Source organism: Zootoca vivipara, chromosome 2 (genome assembly GCF_963506605.1).
Source record: "Zootoca vivipara chromosome 2, rZooViv1.1, whole genome shotgun sequence".
Taxonomy (NCBI): domain Eukaryota; kingdom Metazoa; phylum Chordata; class Lepidosauria; order Squamata; family Lacertidae; genus Zootoca; species Zootoca vivipara.
In genome coordinates this window covers 61532682-61549772 of record NC_083277.1, presented here as the reverse complement: position 1 = coordinate 61549772, position 17091 = coordinate 61532682, and the positions used below count along the sequence as shown (strand labels likewise).

Here is a 17091-nt window from a genome sequence, read left to right as displayed (position 1 = left end):
CTTTGTCCGTTGACTGGTTGGCAACTGTGAAAACAGACTGCTGGTCTAGATGGGTCTTTGGTCTGACCCAGAGGTAGTGAGACCCACCTTAACATTTTATGAAAACAAACAGGATTTCTAATGAGGGAGTCAGGCAAGGGTGCCTTTTGGCCCCTCTACTATTCAATTTTTATTTAAATAACTTAGTATCTGCACTCAATGACTTAGAATTCCACCCCCCACCCCCCGAAGCTCGCAAATCGGCATATTTTGGTTCTGTTATATGCCGATGACGCGGTATTCCTATCTCGAACCCCTATTGGACTCAAAAGAGCACTAAGAAAGCTCGCAGCATATTGTGAAATTGAATGTCTCAAAATTAATTATAAAAAAACTAACTAAGATACTCGCTTTCGGGGGGAAACCAAAGCTTAGAAGCTGGGAACTTCAAGGCCATAAATCAGAACAAGTCACAAATTATAAGTACCTAGGAATGGTGGTACAGGCTTCAGGAACCAACAAACTTCACAAACTTCACATAAACTCCATCAGGAGCTCTGCGGGGGGAAAAACCACAAACTGTATTCTTAAATTCTTCAGAGCCCAAGGGGGCTTCTTTGTCCCCACGGCCCTAAAATTATATAAAGCCAAAATGTTGGCACAGCTTCTCTTTGGATCCTTTCTGGGCCCTCCATCCTCTGCTTTCTCCCCCCTTGAGAGAGTTCAATCCAAACTTCTTAGAGCTCTCCTGCAAGTCCCCGGATGCATTTCAAATGCATGGGTCAGACTAGAAACGGGGATGATGAGAGTGGAGGCTTATATCTGCCTAACATAAATCTACAAATGGCTGTCACTGAATCTGCTCCCCGGATGAATAGCCCTACTGATCCTCTGTGACCAGTTCCAGTCAGGCTGGCAGACAGCAGTCCTGAACACCCTTCAGAAACTGGGTTTTGCCCCTCAAGCCCTTCTAAGTCTGGGGTTGAGCCAAGCAAAAGCTATGGTTAGGCAAAGAATCATAGACACGGAGAGACAACAGGATTGCTCAAGGTGTCCCGACTATAAAACTGGAGAAATTGAGAGAGAGATAGCCGCACCAGCAGCATATCTCTTCTTTCTAGTATCCAAAAATGCAAGAAGGGCTTTTACTCTCACCAGAAGCTCAGCTTTGCCCTCGCTGGTCTTGCAAGGATCCTTTAAAAAAAGTCCCATATGCTCAGAGAATTTGAGCCTGTTCATTGGGGAAGATAGGAAGCCCAGAGCACTTATTTTTTAGATGTCCCTTTTATGAAGAGGCACGTAGTGAGACCATTGATCCCCTGCTGGTGAGGCTCACCGACCTCCTGGAAAAGCAAAAATTTGATCTTCTTCTGTTAGGCAAAGATCAAAAGACGACCCAGATGGTCGCCAGAATCTGTGTACAGATATGTAGGCGCAGACCATCCCCCGATCCAAACTGGTTCGTCAGGAAAATCCCCAAACTCGGTCCCTCGGGTGATTCTGGGTCATGTCTCTCTGTGGTAGCTTATCTCAAAGTTTTTAGTGTCTATACGCTTATTGCATTTATAAATTTTAAATTTACTGTTGTTCAATGTTTTAAATGTTTATGCTCCTTTTGGGATTGTACCCCCAAGTGTGTTTTATATGCTGGTCTCCAGCCGTAATAAATTGTCTATCATCTATCTGTCTGTCTGTCTAAAGGGCTTTGGGCCCTCTTTGCGCATTTCAGAGTTAAACAATTCATGTATTCTCAGGAAGATTTGAGGCTGGTGACAAAGTTATAGAAGGTGTGGGCTTTTTTGTTTGGTTTTTTGGTTATGAGGAAATCACCAACTCTCTTGCATTTATTTGAAGCCCCACCTAGGAATGTGGCAGCCCCTCTATTGACAAAAGAGCTGACTACTGACTGCAGCCCTGGCATAATAACATTTTCAAATCTGATCAGAATGATGGGTTTTCTAGGAAATGATAAAGTAAATAGAAAGGCACTGTGGAATAAGAAAATAACGGCAGCCATCCTGAAAGAAAGGGAAGATATAAAAAAGTGGTGCCAGATACAGGAGGTCTGTAACTAAGTGATAGAGCACCAGCATCTCAAGGTCAGGCTGGAAAAGACTCCTATTATGAAGCTAGTTTTAAAAGAATGGCATACATGTATTGCTATGTTGTGCAGAATATGCAGTTTAGAATAGTAAAAGAAAAGAACATAACATTATTTCTGCAATGAATAAGTGCCATGCTTTCCCCTCTTAATATTGTCGGCTAAGTTTGGTGTGTCTGCTACACTTGGAGCCTTTTGTATTTGGACAAAATACTCATGCCTCATCTATTGTTAAAGAGGTGGTAAAACTGTCAGTCTGGAAGGCGAGCATTTTGACAGGATAAATAGCAACCTTCTCACATATATTTGCAGCTGGTTATTTGTAGACCTGCAATGTTCTCTAACCATCTGGTTAAGGGGCAGACTCCCGGCTAATAATATAACAGAAACATAGGAAGATTTCTTATACTGAGTCGGACAATATGCTCCATCCAGCTCAATATTGTCTGCACTGGCTGGCAGCAGCTCACCAGGCTTTTGGATGGGAGTCTGACTATAGCGTGAAGTCTCTTGTTTTCCCCTTCTTCTCTCCTAAATCCAGCCCTCTGGAGCAAGGGGCAGGGGGACATCCCATTGCACAAGAAGAAATCTTTGCACTGATGGGAGATGGCAGCTGAATACTGTCTTGTATGCAAAGCAGATGCTCTAACACTGGACTACAACACTTGCTATCTATTTATTAATATTATTTTCTAGAGAAATGCTTTAAGTTTAAATAAAGGGTATTGTCATGAGTGTTGACCACGATACTAGCATCTTCTGACTTTCAAGCATTCTGACAGGCTACTTACTGGACGAGTTTGGATAAAGCTTTGTATTAGCCTCACACCTTTACTGCTTAACACCTGTGTACACCCCTTAGCTACCTGCTGGATTTGTGGGGTCAGTGTGCTGATATGGTTTGTACCAGCCTAGGCAAGTTAGCTTTTGTTCTTTTCCCTTTTCCCTTCTAATTCCCAAACTAGTTCTTAATTGTGTTCAAAAGGTTGTGCTGCTGTTTTTAATCATTTTTTTAAAAATAAACATACCCCACCTATTTCTTGCATGTTTGTGGGGTAAGGTCTGCAGTACTGGATCCAGTTACTTGTCCTTTTGGTCAAATTGCTAGAGAGTAATTGTAAGCACAATCACTGCCTCCTAACATAGGCTGCTGAGATGAAGAAAGCTTGGGAGGAAAATTAGGAGTGGGATTTTGTGAAAACAAATCCCGAAGCTGAGCAGGTGCTTAGAGGCATCTTGCCCCTAAATTCTAATAACATGTCCCTGACCCCTGACCCCTCATCCCTTCTTCCAGGTCAGTATTTTGTGGTTGTGGGTGCTGAGTCTCAGGGTTCTAGTGAAAAACAAAAGCCCTAAAGTAGCTTCTATAGATTTAAGTCTCCACACACCTGCTTTCAAATAATGTAACACAGTGCTTTTTTCTGGGGGGATGCAGGGGGACGCATATCCTTAAACATTTTGTGAATCTAAGTTTGGCCTCTTTGAGAGGGGGCAGTATTTCAATATGAGTAGGAAAATTAGAGTACCCCTAAACATTTTTTAAGGGGAAAAAAAGCACTGATGTGACAATAATTCATTCCTCTTTATCAAATACAGGCATCTTGGGAGTAAACCAGAATTGTGAGGTCAGATAGAGGGGCTGGCAACTATCAGTACAAAAGTGGGTGTAGCACACATACATTAGCCAAAAACTAGGATTCTGTCCCAGGCATCCCCAAACTTCGGCCCTCCAGATGTTTTGGACTACAATTCCCATCTTCCCCGACCACTGGTCCTGTTAGCTAGGGATCATGGGAGTTGTAGGCGAAAACATCTGGAGGGCCGCAGTTTGGGGATGCCTGTTCTATCCTATACAGCAGGGGTAGCTAAGGTGGCCCTCCTGATATTGTTGGACTACAGCCCCCAGCATCCCATTAGGCCATAGCTGCCAAGTTTTCCCTTTTCTCGCGAGGAAGCCTATTCAGCATAAGGGGAAATCCCTGTAAAAAAGGGATAACTTGGCAGCTATGCATTAGGCATGTTCACTGGGGTTGATGAGAGTTTGAGGCCAACAACATCTGGAAGGCCACAGGTTACTTACTTCTGTTATACTGCAAGCATGTGCTTTATGTGCTTCATACCATTGTTTAATTTATATATCACAGGCTTCTGTAATACTCCATTTCAAATTACTTTTTAGTTAGGTCTGAAATGCAGAGAAGAAAAGGTTTATTGGAGCCATTCAGAAATAAAAAGAAAGATTGCTCTTAAAAAAAAATTGCTTTCTTCAAGGAAAAGCAATGTTTAAATTGTGTTATCTCTTATCCAAGTTACCACTTTAAATAAAACGCAGTCAGTATTCAGTGCCTAATAAACATCTTATTTAATAGTACAATGTCTGAGTAACCTGTTCCATTAAACAAATAAGAATTACTACCACAGCATCTTTTTGTTCCCCCCCCCCCACGGATTACTATTACTGACATTTAATGTGAATTGCAAACTAGTTATGGGAGTATAACACGTTACCTTCTCAACAGTGAATTTAATTTAACTAATTGAGATATTGCAAGAAAGATCACTGCAGTGGTTTATGTTGAGATAGATTATTAAGAAAGCCAGAGAGTTCTCCATATTGCTCTGTTGAGTTATCTAATCCACAGGCAGTCCTTTCTGCAAATAATCTAATGGGCTTCAACCATTTGAAAAGACAGAACTCTGAGTTCTTTGCTGCTGCAATCTGTTTCAGAGGCTGGGATTAACAATTAGCTGAGAACAGCGTAGGAGGTGTGCTGAATGCTAATGATTGATACAGTGTTGAAGAAGGTAGAGAGATTGAAATGATGTGAGTGTTATAGAAGCAACTATAATTAATGTGTTTAAGGCATCATAGTCTGCTGTATAAGGTACGTGGACCAGAAGACCATAAAATAGCTTCAATTGATGGATTTTTTTTGTTTAGTTGTACCAACAATATTTCTTTAACAGGACCACTGACAGTGGGTTACACATGTACCAGACCCCGTCAGCTTTCTTAAAAAAAAAAAAAAAAAGTACAGGAAACTTGCATCTTACGCTTATTTAACTTATGCAATCACAGTTTTGTGCAGGTGGGTAGAAGAAGAAGAAGAAGAAGAGTTTGGATTTGATATCCCGCTTTATCACTACGCGAAGGAGTCTCAAAGCGGCTAACAATCTCCTTTCCCCTCCTCCCCCACAACAGACAACCTGTGAGGTGGGTGGGGCTGAGAGACTTCAGAGAAGTGTGACTAGCCCAAGGTCACCCAGCAGCTGCATGTGGAGGAGCGGAGACGCGAACCCAGCTCCCCAGATTACGAGTCTACCGCTCTTAATCACTACACCACACTGGCTCTCAGTGTGGTGTGGTGTAGGGGGGGGATAAACAAATAAATGGTGAGCAAATGAAACCCACTCTCTGTTTATTTATTCCCCCCAACCACCTGCACAAAGTTATTATTATGAGCTTACCTGTCTTAGGGAAGGAAGGTGGTGTGAGGGCTCTGGTAGTATCCCAGAGCCCTCACACTGCCTTCCCCCAAAAGAGGAATGATTATTGGGTTTGAGGAAGGCAGCAGGAGGCCTCTGGGATCCAGCCAGAGCCCTTCACCACCATCTCAAAGTTGGATAAGCAGACTTCCATCCAGCTGTACATTTTATGTGTATACGCATGGACCCTCAGAACCGAACCCTCACATAAGATGTGAGTTACCTGTGTGTCAATTGACATCTACAAAGAAAGTTGGAAAGCAAAATGTGGAGGTAACTGTCTAAGGCTTCAGCAGGCAGCAATGTTGCAAAGGATGCTAAATCATTGTTGCTAAGCTCTCCGAGGAATAAATGCTGACCATCCGCTCTCAAGAGGGAGGTCTCCCAGAGCTGCAGGGGGGGGGGATAAGAAGCTGGTTGTTTTTGCTGAATAGAGGAAAATCTACCTACTGCATATACTGAGATATGTGTGCTTAAAGACATCCCTTCGAATCCACATTATTTCATTCAAGTGTGCTATATTTACAGTATAAAGCACAAATCTGTGCCATTCCACATGTGCAGTGGGCCATTGTTTCCTCTCTCTTTTAAAAAACCCAAAAAAAACTCCAGTCAAATATTATCTGCACATCTATGGCAGGGAATGAGCTTCCATGCAAAGAGCCCAAGTATGATTTTCAGGCAAGATTGATTTCATATCTCTTATTTAGAAATTAAGCCACGCCATATGGCATAAGATTTTGAATTTGTGTGTTCACTTGCACACCCTTTGCCCAAGAAACTAAACATGCAAAAATGTTTCAGAGTTTTTAATGAGTTAAAGATGGGCGGGTGAGGAAGTACTAACTGAGGGGAGCGGGTAGAAACAACAGAGTGTGAATACATCTCACAGAGCACAACGCATAAGCATGGATGAGAAACACTGAGGTAGAGTTCAACTGAAAGTGCTCATGTGTAGACCAACATCCACAAAAGGACACCTGAATCTATATGATCCATGTGTGTATTAAGACAGTCACATTTTTACATATTGTTATACCTCCATATGTATAACAGGAAAGGGGCTGGGGGTGTCACCTACGGTATGGTTTTCCCCCTCTTTATGCATATTCATGTAATGTGAGAAGCAGCACTCAGATGCAATTTCTTACCACTCCCAACAGCATACATCATATCTAAGAAAATTAATGTGATTATCTTGAGACTCAATAGGAAGAAAAATGAGCAGTATTGACCTACTTAACAGTTCCTCAAGAGTAACACCTGCTAATTAAAGTACTTAGGGAGCTTATAACTGGTTTGCTGGAAGACTGGTTTGCTGCAATGCACTCTATGTGGGGCTTCTCTTGCGCTTGATCCGGAAGCTGCAGATAGTGCAGAATGCTGCAGAGACCTGCATTGGTTGCCAGTTCGCTACCAGGCCAAGTTTGAGGTGTTAATACATAAAGCCCTTAACAACTTGGGACTAATTTACCAGCAAGATCACCAGACCACTCAACCACTTCGTTGTACAGAACCAGCAATTACAGGTCCCACGTAGTATTCATTCCACATGTGTAGAAATCAATCTTTTAGTGCTGTAGCACCTGCATGTTGGAACTCCCTGCTTATTGACTGCAGGCAGACACTTTCACTACACTCTTTTCAGTGCCTGCTAAAAACATTTTTGTTTAGACAAGCCAACCCAGATATTTAGAAGATTGACATGCGTTTTAACCTGTTTTTAATTTATCAATGATCTTAATATTTGGAATGTTTTCAATGCAGTAGTTGCTTTAGCTGCTTTTTATTAATAATTTTATTGTTTTAGGCTCTTTATAAACTGCTTTAAGGGTTGGGTTTTTTTAAAAAAACAATCAAACAGTGAATAAATTTTATGAACTGAGTAAATAAAATAATCTAGCACTCATAGTCGTCCAGTATCTTTAATGAAGTGCCTTAGTTGGCATATGACATGTAGGGACATATGTAGACCAAGGTGTTTAGCTATGCTGGTATCTTCAACCTCCTCAGACCCAGAGCCCAAACATGCAATTGGGAACCCATTTCTTAATCTTGTAACATATATTCACATGTTGGAAATGCTTCTGTTATGACCCACCTTGGATCAGGACACAACCCATTAGTGGGTCCCCACCAGTAAACTATGTGTTTCGAAAAAAAGAAGAGCGACCATATTTTCTTCTAAGGTACTCCATTAAAGATATGCAACAGTCCCTTTTGCACTCTCTGAGAAAATTGGGAACACTGTCTTGGAAAGTGTCGTGGTGATGGCTCAGGAGTATAGTCTGTTGAGCAGTTGTTGTTTTTTTTAGCGGATTTTTATTTTGTATTTACCCCAATAGCCTTTCTATATTTGCTGTGAGGGAGATACCCAGTCAAGTTAACTTGTTAATCAGAAGACATGAAGCCTGGATGTGCACAGGAAACTGAGGAGCTAGGAAAAAGAAAGATAGGGAGCTGCCTTACTCCAGGTCAGATGGGCTGTTTATCTCAGCATTATCTGCTCTTGTCTTGCAGTCCATGCAAGGTCTCTTACAGTCTCTGCTCCTTTGTGCTAAGGACTGAATCTGTAGCCTTCTGGGTGTGAAATGTTTGCTGTGCCACTGACCTATGCACTCTCCCATTTGAATTATGTTGGTATTTGTTTGGCTGGGGGTCCATGAAGAAATGCAGCATTAGTCTACTCATGTTAGTTCTTGAAGAATATACAGGAACAGCTGCTTGAAGAGGCGTGAAATGGATCCCTGCCAGTATGGTTTTGATTGAGGGGTAGGATAATTTTCAGGCCAGAAATTTTACAATGATTCAGATCATTGTAAGACTGGAAACTATTACTTACTTTTCCTCATCCATATTCCCATACCACAAGCTCTGTTAGTTGATGGCGCTTAATATTCATGGCGTGTGTGTGTGTGTGTGTGTGTGTGTGTGTGTGTGTGTGTTTTAGATACCTTCTTCAGGTTTCATCTTTGGAATTCCTAAAATAGACCAGAGTTATTATGCCTTCGCTTCTTACCTTTCTTTCAGTTGGGATGGAAGAATATAATTCCCCATAGCTATACTTAGGCAAGCTCTAGAACATGCACCCCCAAACTTCGGCCCTCCAGATGTTTTGGACTACAGTTCCCATCATCCATGGCCACTGGTCCTGTTAGCTAGGGATCATGGGAGTTGTAGGCCAAAACATCTGGAGGGCCACAGTTTGGGGATGCCTGCTATAGAAGATGTGTGTGTAAATACACATACAAACACATACATACAAAAAAAGGAGGTCCATTTGGAATTAGTAAACTAAATTAACCATCTAGCTAGTAACAAAAAAACCCAAGCAGAATGAGCAAGGCATCAAAGTAGGCTTTGAATAAGACCAAACCCCTCTGTTTGATAGTATTATTCACACAGGTGAATGTAAGTTTGGATGTTACGGGCTTGGAATTAGATCAAGGAGAACTAATTCAGCCCCCCCCCCCAAGTTTCCCAGTCATGTCCACCACTAATTTTAAAGCCAAGGGCTTGGTCAGAGGAGGAACAGCTCAGTAGCTCTCAGCGCTAGCACCTAAGAATTTGATTTAGAATAATTGGAATGTACCATAAACACGAGTGAAGTTAAATGAGCTTGACAGTATATAAGCCTGAGGTTTACCACTCAAAATATGCTGCTGTCCCCCACCATGCACTGTCCCCCCAGAAAATATGTAGCTATCAGCCTTCAAGCACTCCCATGGTCTCTTTCAAGTACTCTCCCGGGGAGATGATTGACAAGAGACCAAGTCCTCCACAGCAGCAATGGGAAATATTGAAATTATATTCAAAGAAAAGCTAGGCCTATCTGACATTTTGAAACCTTGATTTCAGTTATGTAAAAATGCCTGTTTTCAGCCATTCTGCATTCTTATACACAGCCAAAAATATATGACCAAACCATCACAGTGTGAGCGTTCACTCACTCCCAAGCAGACTTGGTTGTCTGAATAACAAGTGATTTTTTAAAAAACCAGATTTCAGGGGTAGGGATGGCCTGTTCGAATTACAGTTTGGATGGATAAAAGCTGATGTGTGTAGCCCAAGTCATGCAGTTTTATCTGTTAATGGATTGTGTGGTTTTAGCCTACATGGCCAAATTGGTGTCATGGCTCTGAATCAGATTAATATATAGCTCTCAGTAAACCTAGATCATTGGCTTACAAATGTGCAATGGAAGTAACAGATTAATGGAGAATGTCAGCCAATGGCTACTAGTCATGATGCCTATATAACCTCCAGTATCTGAGGGAGGGATTTTTCCTTGCATAATGGAATGCTTTCCCCCATGTCTCCCCTGCATATCCCCTCTGTGGGGATTTTAATGTATTGCTCTTTCATCTTGGTTTTAATGTATCTACATTATATGAGGTTTATTGTCTATTTGCTTGGTTGTTAAGTCGCTTTGAGTTGCCTTGGGCAATACAGAGCAAGAGACAAATTTAATAAATGAATGAACCTGCTCTAGGGATTCCTCAGTTTGGAAAGCATGAGGCACATATAGGGACAGGAGAAGAGGAAAGTCCAGTTGTACAAGCTGAATTCCTTGTGAGGATAGGACTCTGTAGCTGAATACTGTCCAGAGGCAGTATGCCTCTGGATACCAATGCTGGGGTTCATGTACCCTCTTTGTGGGCTTCCTATAGACTGACTGGCTTCTGTGAGAACAAATGCCTTCAGCCAGGTCTACCAGGGCTCCTTTTATGCTATGTTCTTTAAATATATTTTGCTGTTGTGTGGTGAGGTATTGTTGTTGTTGTTGTTGTTTAGTCGTTTAGTCGTGTCCGACTCTTTGTGACCCCATGGACCATAGCACATTATTATTATTAAGGTTGATTAATAAAAACCCAGTTTACTGTCTGAGATGACCTTATCGGTAAAAACTCTTCTTTCAGCTTTTCAATGCTTCCTTTATGTTTCTTCCATAACAAAAACATTAGAATTCTGAATGAGACCAAAGGCTATCTACCCCAGTATTCTACAAGGAGTTGATAATTCTGTATTTCTTGGCCTGGAAAAGTGAAGTCTGTTTCATTTACTCACACGTCCTTAAAGATAAATCGGCTTCAAACATACAGACTACTAGGGAAGCTACTGCAAAGTGGTAGGATAAACTGACATTTTAGAGCTTTAGTGGATGGCCGAATGTTGATTTTATCATGAACTTTTTAAAGCAAAATTAAGATTTTGAAATATGAGACTTTAATGTGAATAGACTGGATTCCAGTCCTAACTTAGATGTTTCGATAACTACTAATTCTCCGTGAAAGAAACAACTGCTCACATAGATCTGTACAGTTTGTTCCTAAGATAATCTAACACCTCTTCTCAGTGAACTGTAAGTTTCCACTGGAGCCTGTCAGAAACATGCTGCTTTCATAAACGTTTATTATGTTAACTTCTTAGAACCACTTTTACCCAGTCCCTACATGTTATATGTCATAGGATGGTAGAGTCAGCCAACTCATAACACCACCCTTTTTCCCATTTGCTTGAGTGAGTGTGTTGGATGCAACTGAAACCTAATCCTCCTGGGCGGAATTCAGGACATTATGATAAATATTCCACATGTGCAGGAATTCCATCTTTCCAGATGGAAATCTCTCTCCTCTCTCTTCCCTGCACACAGTTTGGGGGTTCTCCTGACCCCTACCAACCCGTGAACCATTTTTTTTGGGGGGGGGCTATTGTGCTTGCATAGGGCTTACACTGATGTGGCTCATGAGGGGAGTCCTGCCCCCTGCTTTTTAAATCTAAGTTCCTCTGTTAAGTATTTGAGGAAACCATCACTCCAACCCTTTTAATCTCACATGAGAGCACAGAACTGCTGTTTCCAAAATAAATCATATAGAATAGATAGAAGTCATCTTCTATTAGTCAATGGGCCAGCAAGATATCAACAAATGCACACTCTGATGGGTTCAGATCCAGAGCAGACTCCCATCTCTTTGTTCCTCCGTGTTTTTGTTTAATGTGTTTTGTTGGTTTAACACTTAAAACGGAATTACATAATAACAACAAATAAAACTCACTACCACCCTCCCCTCCCAGAGTGAGGTTTTGCCTCTATGTAAGATATAGCTTCTGTCCAGCTCTTAAGTTTTCATCAAATAAGTAACGAATTGAAAGTGTCATTGCACAGTGCTGCTCCATGTGTTCTTAGTGAAGGAAACCATGTTCAATGGATTGCACATACTGCATATTGCATGGGGGGGGGTTCCCCATAATATTGCCAGTAGTCCTCAAGTTGGAAGGTGACTGTCTGTAGTAGGAAGCCTCCCTGCATATTTCTAAACCAGAATAATTCCTGAATAGGCTAAACTTTCTTGATTACTCAGACCTTGAGGCTTTCATTCAGTGAGATGTGGAGTAGTTTTGAATCATACATATACTTGCAAAGATAAAATGAAAATGTGTCTAATCTTTTTGCTGCCTCTCTGACTGACTTCTACCCCCCTTCCCCCCCCTTCTCAGTCTGTTCACAGTTTTCCAAGGGTGTCTACGCTATCTTTGGCTTTTATGAGAGGAGGACTGTCAACATGCTCACATCCTTCTGTGGGGCACTCCACGTCTGCTTTGTAACACCCAGCTTCCCTGTCGACACATCCAATCAATTTGTTCTTCAGCTGCGCCCAGAACTGCAGGATGCCCTCATCAGTGTTATAGAATATTACAAGTGCCAGAAATTTATGTATATTTATGACGCTGACCGGGGTGAGTCTGAGTGAAGAGTGACACACAGCAGAATTGGTGAGGGAGGGGGGAGTAAGGAAGAAGAATTCTTGTTAGTCATAGAATGTACCAAGGCCATTGGATCAAATTTCATTTTCCCCCATAATTGTACTTGTTTGTGTAATTATTTTAGTCATTTCTTCATTTTTTAACCAATTTTAACTTCACAAAGTGTTATACAGTGGAACCTCGGTTTGCGACCGCCTCCGTTTACGACAAACTTGGAGAGCGACCGCCAGGGACCCGGAAGTATTTACATCTGGGTTCCGCATGCGCGGATGTGCAGAAGCGACCTGCGCAGCTCACGCATGCGCAGAAGCGTGCCTTTGGTGAGCGACAAACTCTGGGAATGACCGGCTCCCCGGAACAGATCATCGTCGTAAACCGTGGTACCACTGTACATAAATTTATTAAAACAGTGAGCACCAGTGACAATTATACAATAAAACAGAAAATACAAATAGGGCTATATATATATATATATATAAAGGTAAAGGGACCCCTGACCATTAGGTCCAGTCGTGACCGACTCTGGGGTTGCGCGCTCATCTCGCATTATTGGCCAAGGGAGCCGGCGTATAGCTTCCAGGTCATGTGGCCAGCATGACAAAGCCACTTCTGGCAAACCAGAGCAGCACATGGAAACGCCGTTTACCTTCCCGCTGTAGCGGTACCTATTTATCTACTTGCATTTTGATGTGCTTTCGAACTGCTAGGTTGGCAGGAGCTGGGACCAAGCAACGGGAGCTCACCCCGTCACAGGGATTCGAACCGCCGACCTTCTGATCAGCAAGCCCTAGGCTCAGTGGTTTAACCACAGCGCCACCTGGGTATGGGCCTAAAAAAAGCCCCACTTATATACTGATGGGTAAGCAATGACTCACATCACATACTTTTCAGCAAACCTGTGAGATAGGCCAGTATTGTTGTTCCCATTCTGCAGGTTTGGAGAGGACTGATACTGAAGCCATTTCATGGTGGCTTGCCTAACGCAGGCTAGTAAAAACGCTTAGTGAGCTGCCAATATTCTGCTCCCAGAGATGGGCCTCCCCACCCAATTGCCACCAGTGCCCTGATGGGATGGGAGAAGGTGCTGAAATGGGATATATATATATATATATATATATATATATATATATATATATATCCCATTTCAGCACCTTCTCCCATCCCATCAGGGCACTGGTGGCAATTGGGTGGGGAGGCCCATCTCTGGGAGCAGAATATTGGCAGCTCACTAAGCGTTTTTACTAGCCTGCGTTAGGCAAGCCACCATGAAATGGCTTCAGTATCAGTCCTCTCCAAACCTGCAGAATGGGAACAACAATACTGGCCTATCTCACAGGTTTGCTGAAAAGTATGTGATGTGAGTCATTGCTTACCCATCAGTATATAAGTGGGGCTTTTTTTAGGCCCATAATTCCCTCAGAAGGAAAGCTTGAGGGGTTCTCACCACAGGGAGGTCACACTTTATCAGATACTGTGCTTGGCTGCCCCTTTTTACTTACAGAACCCCTCACACATCTGTTCCTATATTGATGGAGTTAACTTGACACACTTTATCAGTAAAGTAAAATTCTCTGCATTCTTTAGTGTTGGTTTATGGGTCTGGTATGCTAAAGAGTCCATCTGTCTTTAGAATTTAAGGTCAGCTCCTTTCAGTCATGTCTTGAGCCTTGCCACGGCCACAACCCTGCAGTGGGGAAGAACGGAACCAGTACACTCCTCAGCTGGCGTCTTCTCACATAAATGTTTGAAACTTATATCACGCTGTATATATAAATGTTACCTATTAAATTGCCCTGAAGCTTATAGATATACAGTCATACCTTGGTTCTCAAACGTAATTTGTTCCAGAAGTCCGTTCAACTTCTGAAAACGTTTGAAAACCAAGACACAGCTTCCAATTGGTTGCAGGAGCTTCCTGCACTCATTCGGAAGCCATGGAAGCCGCGTCGGATGTTTGGCTTCCAAAAAATGTTCGCAAACCCGGAACACTCACTTCCGGGTTTGAGGCGGTTGGGAGCCAAAACATACGAGTGCCAAGGCATTTGAGAACCAAGGTATGACTGTAGTGGTAGGCTATACCTCCAAAGAAATCATTTGCAATGGTCACAGTATCACTGACAGTTGTACAAGGAAAGCCATTTAGAAGAACGAACCCTGGGTTCATAGATTTGATATACTGTGCATGGTGGTTTTGATATAAGTTACCTTGGAAATGTTCTGCCTTAAAAGGTGGCATATGAATTTTTTGGGGGGAAATGATTTATTTCTTCTTCCTCCCCCCCCCCCTATCTCATCCCATCTCAGGTTTATCAGTACTTCAGAAAGTGTTGGATACAGCTGCAGAAAAAAACTGGCAGGTGACAGCTGTCAATATAATGACAACAACGGAAGAAGAGTACAAGTCACTCTTCCAGAACCTGGAGAAGAAGAAGGAGCGGGTGGTGGTAGTGGACTGTGAATCAGAGCGACTCAACGCTATCTTGGGCAAGGTGAGTTCCAATATTAAGTGCTGCTGAGACAGGAAAAAACAACAAGGAGTCTTATGGCACCCAAAAGGCTACCCTATTTATTACAGGGAAGTGGGTTTTAATCCACAAACGTTTATGTCAGAATAAACATTTTACCCTTTCTAGTTTTTTCCCCCTATTGCAGACTAGCAGGCTCTGAATGTTCTCGGTCCACATACTGCCTAAGCCTGCCTTGTAGAATTTTAAGCATAACCTTGCTAGCGTGTGAAATGAGCGCAATTGTATGGTAGTTGGGGTATTCTTTGGCACCGCCCTTCTTTGGGATTGGGATGTAGACTGATCTTCTCTAATCCTCTGGCCACTGCTGAGTTTTCCAAAGATATATGTAAGATATAAACAACCAAATGTGTAAATGAGTCACAAGTCAATTTTGCATGTGACACAACAGATATGCATTGTAAAAACACCACAATTATATTCACGCAACGTGGCCCCAGTAGGCCGTACCAGTATATGGGAAGGCAGAAATAGTTGCAGAGATAAATGTATACCTTTTGCAAATCCATATACAGGTAGCCTGTTTGCGCTGGTGCATGAAAAATTGCCTATGACAAAACAGCTGCTGTGTTGTAATTCTGGGATTAGAGTGTTTATCAGATTAATCTCACTGTTCCCCTGGGCTCATCCCATCTGTTTATTTGTAGTCACCTGTTGCCTTATGCCTGAAACCTGAACTGTGATTTATGCTGCTGAGGAGCTATGCTTTCATTCCAGAGATATGCAGCAATGATGCCAGAAATTTAATAAATAGTAGTAAATATAGATCCACAATTCTTCAGTACTGTATACACTTTACAACTAAAACATAATAACAAAAGGGAAGTCAGTAGGATTTGACTCAGGTTTCCTTCTCTGGGCGAAAAAACTTTTTATCTTTGGACTACAAAATAAACATAGAATGGTGAAATTCACAACATGTTCCAGGCTTGTAGGTTTTACTTTCCTGCATCTGCATCTGGTTCTTACATTTAAAGACACAGCGACAGATAGAAGTCCTTTAAAAATTCATTTTTTTCATCGCATTTCGTTTGATTTGCATTTGGTGGATTTCCAGAGATGATTGACAACATGTGTAACTTAAAACCATTTCCTATCTCTTTCAATAAATAAATAAATACACACACACACAAGCCAGCCCTTTAGGTAACAGGCCACAATCCCAGCTTCCTCGCCCAGAAGGAAAAGGAAATACAGTAGCATCAGGAGGCACAACATGTTATTTGACCCTAAAGGCTAACAGAAACATATAGCTTCAGCCCAAACATATATTAATTGTTCAGATATATGTAATAATAATAATTTATTATTTATTATTTATACCCCGCCCATCTGGCTGGGTTTCCCCAGCCACTCTGGGCGGCTTCCAACAGAAAAATGAAATAAAATAATCTATTAAACATTAAAAGCCTCCCTAAACAGGGCTGTCTTCAGATGTCTTCTAAAAATCTGGTAGCTCTTTTTCTCTTTGACATCTGATGGGAGGGCATTCCACAGGGCGGGTGCCACCACCACGAGGGTGAAATTCACACCATGTTCACAACAATGTTCGTGTCACAACAATGTTAGTGTCTTTTAAGAGTTCCGCGGAAGAAAAAGGTTTCTCAAGGGTTTGTTTGTTTTTATCTCAGTGCCACAATCGTGAGAGGTAACTAGTCAGATTAATTTAACCCCAACATATAAATATTAAAGGGGGGAACAGTAATTGTATACACACTGAAGCAAATGGGCCTGTATGAAGGAGCTCTATTCACATTCTTTTTATATAAAGTATATTTTACGAGGTGGCAGTTTTCTGGGTTCATTTTTGTACACAAATCTGCAAATAGTGAGAAACAGATGACATAATTTTAAAACAACTGCAACTGCCTCGCTTTCCATCTTCATATTGCTCCAGTTATTTCCAATCTGCACTGATAGCTTGTAAGGCAGTCCCTTTCTTTTCCTGCCTGGCAATTGTCCCCTAAAATATCATGGAGCTTAAGCCACTTCCTAGGTTCAGGAGAAATCCATGCAACTGAAATGAGCCTTTTGTGAAAGATCATGCTGATCTGCAGACGTTCCAGACACATTTGCTGCAGTCATTATTTAATTATCCCACCCAGGAGATCTGCCTGGTGTGAAAGGTGGTGGAGCCTTACATTTTTGTATCCAGAAGTGCTAACAAACGTCTGCTCTGATAACACTAATTGAGGTGTTGGGTTATTAGCATAGGACTCAGACAGCTTTTAATGT

The 17091-nt window shown here is 41.9% G+C and overlaps 1 protein-coding gene across 2 annotated transcripts in view; it reads left to right on the top strand.

Moving 5' to 3' along the window:
• The window catches only part of GRIA1 (glutamate ionotropic receptor AMPA type subunit 1), a 205981-nt gene that overhangs the window by 105749 nt on the left and 83141 nt on the right, over positions 1 to 17091 (top strand). For both annotated transcript variants that reach the window (XM_035105716.2, XM_035105717.2), the window contains exons 3-4: positions 12065 to 12304; positions 14636 to 14820. In XM_035105716.2, the coding sequence (XP_034961607.1) occupies positions 12065 to 12304; positions 14636 to 14820 (425 nt within the window). The remainder of the gene's footprint in view (positions 1 to 12064; positions 12305 to 14635; positions 14821 to 17091) is intronic.